The sequence below is a fragment of the Acomys russatus genome, chromosome 10 (assembly GCF_903995435.1).
Source record: "Acomys russatus chromosome 10, mAcoRus1.1, whole genome shotgun sequence".
Classification (NCBI taxonomy): Eukaryota; Metazoa; Chordata; class Mammalia; order Rodentia; family Muridae; genus Acomys; species Acomys russatus.
Genome location: NC_067146.1, coordinates 11,156,833 through 11,167,141, shown reverse-complemented (window position 1 = coordinate 11,167,141; position 10,309 = coordinate 11,156,833). Strand labels below are relative to the sequence as shown.

Sequence of the window (10,309 nt, the reverse complement as noted above, 5' to 3'; positions counted from 1 at the left end):
TCCAGACACTATCCCCAGAGTAGAAGATGAAGGAAATCCATATTTTTGTCTTTTTTATTGTAAGTAAAAGGAGGCCTCAACGATGGCCCATTTTCACAAGTTACAGCACTCTTGTGTGCATTTGCGTGTGCGCATGCACACGCATGTGTGTGGGTGCACTTGTATGTGGGTATGAATGCATGTGGAAGTCAGGGGTTTTCATTGGTTGTCTTCCTCAGTTGCTTTTCGCTTTAAATTTCGGGACAGGTTCTCTCACTAAGCCTGGAGCTCACTGATCCTGTTAGACTGGCTGGCCAGTAAGCCTCAGGGAGCCTCCTGCCCCATCTCCCCAGTAAGCCTCAGGGAGCCTCCTGCCCCATCTCCCCAGTAAGCCTCAGGGAGCCTCCTGCCCCATCTCCCCAGTAAGCCTCAGGGAGCCTCCTGCCCCATCTCCCCAGTAAGCCTCAGGGAGCCTCCTGCCCCATCTCCCCAACACTGCCCCACCTGGCACTATGTGGGTGCTAGGGTTGAATTCCAGACCTTGTGTTTATCAGCGGAACCACCTCCTGGTCGCAGCACTTTTTCAGAGAATACTAGATGTTTTCCCAAGTCCGGTTCTCCTGAGTCACTTTTTTTTTGCAGTGCTACTCTATGCTAAGCAAACTCTCCTGGTAAGCCACCCTAGCCCAGCTTTTACTCTTCTACATTTCTAATTTTTGGTATTTAAAATGTGCATTATTTTTAATCTCATTCATTTATTAAGGGTCTCCTCCTCCGTAAGATTGCTTTGTTGTATACAGCTGAGATGATTTTACTTATTTATTCTTTTATGAAAAGCAAAGAGAACACTCTGTCCTTGCTCCTAAGTGTGCTTTACTAAATCCACATTAGACAAAAATTTAACTGGAAAACTCCCAAGCTTTGCTTTTTTGTACAACAAAAGCCAAGAACCCCGCGGCCTCTGTGCTGTGTGCGTATCCAGAGGACATTGCTGCTAGCCTGAACAGCGGATTATTCCAGGTATTTGGGTGGTGGCTCTCCCATCCCATTTGTATTTGATGAGTACTAATACACAATTACAGGCCGTTTCCTACCTTACTCATCAACTTACAGATGGGTCAAACAGGCCGAAGAAGAAAGCCAGCCACTGCTGGGAGACCCACAGGGCGCAGCAGAGATGATTGCTCCATCACAATTACAGATTTTCCAGTAACAATGACTGCTTTATTTCACTGACCTTAGATTACTAGACGCCCTCGCCATTTTTCCTGAAAGAGCTGTATTAAATAATTTTAGTAAAGAAAATCATAGTTTCACTTTTAATTAATCTCAAACTAAAAGAGATATATAACTATTCTGTTACTAGTTATGCTTGTGTTGTATTTGAATCTGACCACACAAACACACACACACACACCACACACACACACACACACCCCAGCTCATGATTTGAACCCTGTCTCTCAGCTGTTGGCGCTATTCAGGGAGGCTGTAGCACCTTTAGGAACTGAGCTCTATCTCCTAGAAGTAGACCATTTGGGGTGGCCCACAGATATAAAATATCACCTCTACACTCGCCTGCTGATGAAACCCCGACTCCTCCTCTGCAGCCGCCCATCCCCAAGAGTCTGAAACCCCCCAAAACCAGGAGCCAAAATAAGTCCCTCTATGTCAGACATGGCAGCACAAGTGTGTAAAGTAACACTTGGGAGGCTGAGGCAGGACGGCTGTCAATATGTTCCAGGCTAGCCTGGGCTACAGTGTTAGACTCTGTCTCAAAAAGCCCAAAATGACAGCTGGTTCTTGGTGGAGCACGCCTGTAATCCCAGCAACTTGAGAGGCAGAGGCAGGCAGATCTCCATGAGTTTGAGGACAGCCTGGTCTACAAAGTTCCAGGACAGCCAGGGCTACACAGAAAAACCTTGTCTTAACAAACAAACAAACAAAACAAAACAAAACAAAAAACCCAACAATGACTAATTTAATTTTAAAAGGAGGCGCTAGAGAGAGGACTCAGCAGTCCAGGTCACTGACGGCTTTTTTCAGAGGACCTGGATTTAATTCTTGGAACTTATGTGGTAGCTTGCAATCACTTGTTTGTCTATTCCCAGGGCGTCTGACTGCTCTTCTGGCCTCTGAGGTGGATCAGGCATGTATGTGATGCATGGACATACATGTAGGCAAAACACTCATACATGTAAAATACATACATACATACATACATACATACATACATACACAAAATTAGAAAAAATAATAATTTGGAAAGGGAAGGCAGGAGAGAGGGATGGAAAGAGAAGGAGGAACAAAAGGAGGGAGGGAGGGAGGATGGAAGGGAGGGAGTCCTGGCTTCTTAGGTTGTCTGTGTCAGATTCTGGTGAAGCCATGAACACATACTGAATGCACTTGGCACATACTAAGCAATGCTTTGCTTTAACCTGGTGTTGTACATAAGGAGCAGAAGCCACATGATATATAAAATGTTAATGTCCCACTTCAAAATTCTACTCCCTTGTTCTTTTAAATTCTTATTTTTAAAACCCTTTTTATTCTTTGTGAATTTCATATCATGTACCTCAATTCCACTCATGTCCCCTATGTCCCTGTCTCTTTGTATCTGCCCTGGCAACCTCCCCCCCCCCCCAAATTAAAATTAGAATAAAAACAAAATTTCACTGTGGATGCTGCAGTGTGTCATGGTGTGTCCCACAGTCCCCCCCCCCCCCCCGCCTCGCCCTTTGTCCACACATCTTCCTGCAAATGTCCACTACCATGAGCCATTGGTCTGGTCCAAAGCCTCTGGTTTCTGCCACACTATTAATGCTGGATCCTCACCAGGACTCCTCTCAGATTATCTTCCTGTTAGCTTGTGTGATAGCGATCCTGCAGCTGATCAGCTCTCTTGCACACACACCACCACGGCAAGCTCTCCAGCACTGCCCCAGCTAGCTCACCCAACGCGGTTGCCAGCAAAGGATGGAACCAGCTCTCCTGCCTGCCACAGGTGGCGAGGGGGAAGGGGACAAAGGCATTTCTCCCCACCCATGCCACTTAAGGGCAGACAGCAGGTGAAGCCAGCTCACCCAGGCCCCACCCCACTGCTGATAGTCTCTTTTTTTTTTTTTTTTTTTTTACTATTTTTGGTTTTTTGAAACAGAGTTTTCTCTGTGTAGCCTTGGCTGTCCTGGACTCACTTTGTAGATCAGGCTGGCCTCGAACTCACAGCAATCCACCTGCCTCTGCTTCCCGAGTGCTGGGATTAAAGGCGTGCGCCACCACGCCCAGCCTTAGTCTCAGTGTTTTAATGCTTGAAAAATTTGAACTTTGTTCAAAATCATTAAATCAGTGCTTTAAGAAACAGGCTCTTTGTCACGGGCATGAGTTAGTAGGCGCAGCGGGCCTGGAGGAGCCAACATGCCGGTTGCCAGAAGTTGGGTTTGTCGCAAAACCTATGTGACCCCACGGAGACCCTTCGAGAAATCTCGTCTCGACCAGGAACTGAAGTTGATCGGAGAATATGGGCTCCGGAACAAACATGAGGTGTGGAGGGTCAAGTTTACACTGGCCAAGATCCGTAAGGCTGCCCGGGAGCTGCTGACGCTCGACGAAAAGGACCCAAGGCGTCTTTTTGAAGGCAATGCTCTACTGAGACGACTTGTACGAATTGGGGTGTTGGATGAGGGCAAGATGAAGCTGGATTACATCCTGGGCCTAAAGATTGAGGATTTCTTGGAGAGGCGGCTGCAAACCCAGGTCTTTAAGCTGGGCCTGGCCAAATCTATTCACCATGCCCGTGTACTTATCCGCCAGCGTCATATAAGGGTCCGCAAGCAGGTGGTGAACATCCCATCCTTCATTGTCCGACTGGACTCGCAGAAGCACATTGACTTCTCCCTCCGTTCTCCTTATGGTGGGGGCTGCCCAGGCCGAGTGAAGAGGAAGAATGCCAAGAAAGGCCAGGGCGGTGCTGGCGCTGGTGACGACGAGGAAGAGGATTAAATTCAAACCTTCCTGCACTGGAGGACTGTCTAGCTTTCCAGTTGACTAATAAAACAGTTTACACTTGGTTAAAAAAAAAAAAAAAAAAAAAAAAAAGAAACAGACTAATTTAGCCAGGCGTGGTCATCGAAGTCTACAGAGCAAGTCCAGGACAGTCCAGGCTACACAGAGAAACCCTGTCTCAAAAAACAAAAAGAAAAGAAAAAAGAAGCAGACTAATTTCAAGTGTGGGACACTCTGAATGCTACTCTAAAACACCTTCCTGGCGTGTAATCCAGCCTAACTACAAGGAGGAATTTCCAAGACGCCATCGTCAGGATTGTTTTAATAATAAGACTCTTCTTTCAACTGTAGGCAAACAGGTGTTGCTAAATTGTGTGGCTATGGTCAGTTCGTTTTCACTGAACATTTCAGTGCCTTGACATCGCCTAGAAGAATTGTGTTCCTTTGTCCCCACCCACTCCAGTGCTGGGGATTGAACCTGAAGCATGCTGGGTGAATGCTCGGCTGCTATGCCCATCCCCATCCCAAATGTCATCTTTTTAACAGTTCACCTTAAGTTACCTCCCATTTTGCCTGGTGACTCCTTGACTCACACTTTATTTGGCGCCCATCTAAATGTACATGTGGTCAAAAGACCCCTAATAGATATTGGGAGTTATAGGTAGAAATTCAAACTGACTAAAGTCTTAGGGTGAAGGCATCTGCCATGTGGACCACCACAAATCAGTTTACTAAGCCGGCCAACAACAAGTCCTCTATTCTAGTTAATACAGCTGGTACAAGGTTTCTTGGCCTTGGCACTATTGACTTTGGGACTGGTAATTCTCGGTTGTCGGGAGTCTGTGTTTTGCATTATTGCATGGCTGGCTTCATTCCTTAGGTACCAACAGCACTTCCCCCACCCTGTCCTAATAATCAAAAATGTCTCCAGCCATTGCCAGAGTTCTCCAAGGAACGAGAGGATTGGCATCCCCCTCCAAACAGCCCCCCCCCGAACCAGGATGTACATCACGCCTTCTTCACTAGGCTGTGGCGCCTCGGAGGGCACAGACCCTGTCTGACTCATCACTCTATCACCCCCTTCTCCATCAACTAAATTTAGTTTCTGGCACAGAATGCTTCTTGAATGTTCTGAAAAGAACAAAATATCTCCAGGGTTCCTCTATTGTCGTCAGTCCTGCACCGCAAACTCGGAATGGGAATAAGGCAACCTGGATGAGTCATCTAACATTTTGTGTGTTTGCGTGCGCAGGTAACACGTGCGCATGCGTGCAGAGGCCGGAGAACCAGCTCGGGTGTTTCTCCTAGGCTCTGCCCGCTGGAGTTACTACTTACATCCTTAATTATGTATCCCTTTAAACGTTGTTTGTTTGCTTTGAGATAGGGTCTTTTACTAGCCTGAAACTCACCCAGTAAGGTAGGCTGGCCAGCCAGTGAGCTGCACGGATCCACATGCTCTGGCCTTTTAGACCATGGCTTCTGTGGGTCATAGTGCTCGCAAGGCTGCCACTTGGTCAAGTGAGATCTGTCTTCGGCCTCCTTTCTAATCTCTTTACTATGTGACTAGCCGACCTGTCTGTAAAGCTGTAGGCCTGCTTTAGTGCCTGCATTTGTAAAGGCTCAACCTGTGTTTCAATCATGTTTTGTGTAACGCTACGTCATCTAGAGGAGACGCTGGTCATTCTGGCCATTCCAAATTATAATGGAAGCACTCAAGCCCCAGGGACATATTCTTGGGCAGGAGTGGGGGCCTTTTTGATTTCCTGCATATTCCTTGATTAAAAGAAACTCATGTATTTAGGGGGTTGTTGTTGTCAGTTTGCTTTGCTTTGCTTTGTTGTTTTTGTTTTTTGAGACCGTTTCCCTACACAGTCCTGGCTACCCTGGAGCTCACTCTATTGATCAGGCTGGCCTTGAGCTCACAGTGATCTGCTTGCCTCTGCCTCCCTGAGTGCTGGGATGACCGCTGTGTGCCACTGAGTCCTGCATAGACTTAGTTTATCAATGGGAAATCTGAAGTTCATATTCCTTCTTGTTATGTGAGATGTAGGATGTCTCAACGGCTCTCCAGTGATCTAAGTAAGGAACGATGATTTTACTTGTATTCCTGGAAATTGCCAGAAGGTTTAAGGGGAGGGGAGGGTAAAAAGAATGAGGAAATTTTCCCTGTGGGGAAAACAAAAACATTTTCGTGCTGTGGAGGTTTCTCATGAAAGGAGGGTTGGCCAGCAAGTGGCTGCATCTGAGCAAGGGGGATTTCCACATTTGGGGAAACATGGTAGTAATTAATGACTTTGGAGAGCCAAGAAAGTAGACCATGTTGGAAAAATAGTATCTTCAATGGCCAAGTCATTGTCAACTGGTGGGTCCCGAAAATAGGATTGCTTTAGAATGAAAACTTTTACTTGTGGCCGATTACCTGTGAGCCCTCTCTCCCATGGGTCTAGAGCGTACTGCATCCCTGGCTGTGGGCTTCTGAGCCAGCCCCTGCCTTCCTTCTTTGATTTTGACTGTGATGCTCGGATCTAGCCAGCAGGACTGTATCTGTTCGAAGAGAGACTGATTATTGGGAACCCTGGAGCAAGCGCAGGGAATGAGATGGCCTGTTCCCAGTGCAGCTATCATCAGTCGAATGTTCCACATCCCAGGCCTTGTTCTGAGAACATAGGACACTTACCCTGATTTGGCCTGAGTAAACCTTGACTCGGGGCATTTGAGTCACTTGTCTAGGACTGTGCCATTTTCACGACCAAGCTCACAGCATACAGGCTCTTCCTGTATGGAGAGCCGACCCCTGCACTGGAGTGCTTTCACTCTGGATACAACCTCTGGCTTCTTTAACTGCCGCCCTTTTCTCTTCCCTGCACAGCCTTGTTTAAACTGCGTCTGCTCTTGAGTTGAGCTCATCAGAGTGTCCATGGTTACCTCTCATTTTCTGGAGCAGGAATCAGGGCTGGCAGATCCAGTATTGCTCCCTTCTCCATCCACTTAGGGAGGATGTGTGCTCAGAGTCCTTGTGACCTGCTTTGAGCCTTGCTTTCATCTCCTTCATCGGTTTTATTAAAATGGGTATGATCCCTCTTGCCTCTTCTCTCATGGTTTTTCTCAAGATTAGAAATAGCTTGCCAGATTTCAACAGAATTTTCCAAGGAGAAGGTCATTTTTTTCAGGAAGGAAAATAAAGCTTACAAAGGAAAAAAAAAGAAATCTCTGAATTTGAAAAGTAGATGCGGGATCCGGTACAGCATCAATAAATTGAGCAGACTGTTCTGTGCATTGACAAAGCTGCAGGTTAAAGCGTGTCCTCCCTGAAGCAACATTTCCATGCTCCTGAACCATATGACGGCTCTAAAGTTAGCTCTGTCCTGTGAGTACAGGAAGCACGACAAGGCAAGCATAAGGAGGGTTCTCGATCAAGCTGCAGCGGGTATTGTATTTAATACGAACATCACAGCATTCGGCAGTAACTTAGCACATTTCTGCTCAGTCAAACCTGTAATGTGCCCATTAGGGCTTAACACTGCCTTTAGAATATTTCTTAGGAATAGCCAGGAAGTGTTGAATTTATTTCAGGTTGGGGAAGCTGAGCAGATGTATTTGTTTTCTACTGCTGTGGGACAAATTACCACAGGTTTGAGAGATTGGAACAACACCCCAGATATTCAGTGGGTTTTGCTATTCCATAGGACCTAGGAGTAGAGGTGGCCTTTGGCTGTATTCTCTGCTTAAGATCCTAAAGATGAAAAGAACAAAGGTATCAATTAGGCTTGGCTTTTATCTAGGTACCTGGTGTGTGTGTGTGTGTGTGTGTGTGTGTGTGTGTGTGTGTGTGTGTGTGTGTGTTTGTAATGTGAGCTGCTTCTAGAATCTACAGACTCCTGGGTCCCTTCTTCCTTGATTTCTCCATCCTCACGGCCAGCAAGCACCTGCGTCTTTCCCCTATGTGGAATCTGAGCTTCCTCTTCTGCCAGCCAAGGAAAATGGTTCCTTTAAAGTACTCACTTGATTGGTCCAGGCCCACCTGGATAGTCTCCATCGGTTCAAGTAAACTCAGTTGGGACTAAAATCCCTCAGAGACAGCAGTCTCTAGGGTTTCTTTCACTGGATAACCAACCAGTCCCAGGCAGCCATCTTCACAGTTTGCCTACTGTAGTGAAACAGATACTGGATTAACTTGAGATACAGTCTGGAAACAGACTCTTGATAGGGCAGAGTCAAAGAATTTACGTTTTTAAAAATTCCTTCATCGTTTAGTTTTCAGATATACATGTAGGTCTTATTTTGGAACACACAGTGCTTCAAGGGCTTGTGGGTTTCTGTGAGGTGGAAACTAGGGTTAAGGTGGAAGTGAGGTTTCTAGTAGATAGTGGGGAACATTTTGCTACAGATAAGGAAGGGACAGTGGCTAAGATTTTGAGGGGCCCAGAGCAATAGTTTGTTTCTATTTTAATATATTTACTGAAGACCGTTGAAGATGGTAATTCTTTCATTATTTTCGTGGCCTTGTTCGGTTTTCACAGTACTAGGAATTGAACCCAGAGCCTTACATGTGCTTGGCAAGTGGCCTGCCACTGTGCTCCAGCTTCAGCCTTTCTATTCCATTCTATGAACAATTCTAGAAGTGCAGACATAAAGGGACTTTGTGTATGAGAGCGTGTGTGCACATTCGTGTGACTTATGAGTGATACTTGAATAATTTTTTTCTAAATATAGGTGCATTTTGGCTGTTTGAATAAGCTTTACCGGGATGTTGTGCCCCTGGTGTGGGTATGAGTGACCTTCATTTTAACTTCCATGTGCTGTGGCCTGCAAGTATACTATAAGTCTGCAGCACTGTCTGAGTTTTGGGCCCTGCTGATTGCTGATCTAAAGGTCTGAGCCCACAATAGGCCATCTTAGAAGTGAAGAAGCCAGGACAAACCTGAGAAGACCATAGAAAGAGAGAGAGAGAGAAAAGGAAAAGCCATGTTCATTTTGTTGGCCTTGTCATTATTTTTGCTGAAAGAGCTAGTTAATGAAGAATTTTTAGATTTTGGTTAGAGAATAGGAGATAGCTTTAGCCTTTGGAAAGAACATATGTAAAAACATGAAAATATAAGAAAAAGGGCAAACATCTCAGAGGCTGAATGTTTCCATCTTTTCTCAAGAACATTTAGGCTTTCCCCTTCTTGAAATCATGACCAAAAAGGCACGGAACGAGGACATTTCCCACATGTTTTTTCGAACTCTCCTAGGCATTCAGAAAATGGTGAGAAATCCTGCTATCAAGCAGAGAGAAAGTTCATCTGCCGTATCAGACAGTGAGTAATGGGACGTAGAGCGCCAGTGGGGCGAGAGGCCAGGCTGGGGTATCAGTTAGTGATACTTGGGATATCTTAGAGCAATATGTATTTTGTGTCTTTTGACTAAGTGACTGTTTTTTCATAGTCGATCACTTCATGGATGCTGATAATATATTGCAGATGTTATATTTTTACTCCAAAAGCTTGTACTTTAAAATCTCCCCCTTTCATGGCCGCCTTCAGTCATTCATCCGGAAAGGTCTGTGAGACCTTAAGAGGTCATCATTTAGGTACCAGGAGCACATTGGTAAGCACAACAGATGAAGCCCATTCTCGCTGGGAGTTTCTATCCTAAGACGAGGGCTTAGAAAACACAGCAATCCTTACTTTTCATGAGGTGCTACATCTATGTGTATATCTGTTGCCATGACAAACACCCTGACCAAAGGGTTTCTTAATTTGGCTTATAAATCCAAGTCCACCATTTTAGAAAAGTCAAGGCAGAAACTCGAGCAGTTAATGACGTTCACAGCCCAGAGCTAAGTGAGAACAAACACATCCTTGGTCATGGCGAGGTGACTCCACGCTTGCTGAGCTTCCAGAGGGCCTGAGTTTGGCTCCCAGGACCCAAGTCTGGGAGTTTGCAGTCACCTGTAACTCCAGGTGTAGAGAGTCCGCGATGCCTTCCTCTGGGAGCAAGGACGGAGCCTTTAACTTCCTTTCCTTGGCTGTCCTCTCTTCCTCCTTGCTGACAGAGCCCTCCCTTGCTTAGAACAACAATACACCCCCCCAAGTGATGCATCGGGATGCTTGACTCGGTCATAAAAGTCCCATTCTCTTCTGATAGGCACTCAATTCCCCATCTCCTTTGCAGCTAAGGGAGTCTTCTTCCTAGCTAATGAGAGCTGGATGAAAGCGTCTAGGGTTACATGTAGCTGTCTGGAATTCCATCGCAATCGTTGGAAACCTGGTAGACATCCTGATTTTAAGGCAAAAGGCATGAAGATTAAAGGTCAGCATGTTCAGTGGCTGAAGCTCTGCAGTTG

The 10,309-nt window shown here is 45.9% G+C and overlaps 1 protein-coding gene across 1 annotated transcript; it reads left to right on the top strand.

Moving 5' to 3' along the window:
• The first annotated feature begins 3,347 nt into the window (after window positions 1-3,347).
• Window positions 3,348-4,078, top strand: LOC127194408 (40S ribosomal protein S9-like). Its single transcript, XM_051151767.1, has one exon. It carries the CDS (start codon window positions 3,394-3,396, stop codon window positions 3,976-3,978), a length of 585 nt encoding a protein of 194 aa, XP_051007724.1. The 5' UTR covers window positions 3,348-3,393; the 3' UTR covers window positions 3,979-4,078.
• Window positions 4,079-10,309: the final 6,231 nt, after the last annotated feature.

Bases quoted from the DNA above. Each gene is read 5' to 3' on its own strand.
- LOC127194408 (XM_051151767.1), top strand. From the start codon at position 3,394: ATGCCGGTTGCCAGAAGTTGGGTTTGTCGCAAAACCTATGTGACCCCA.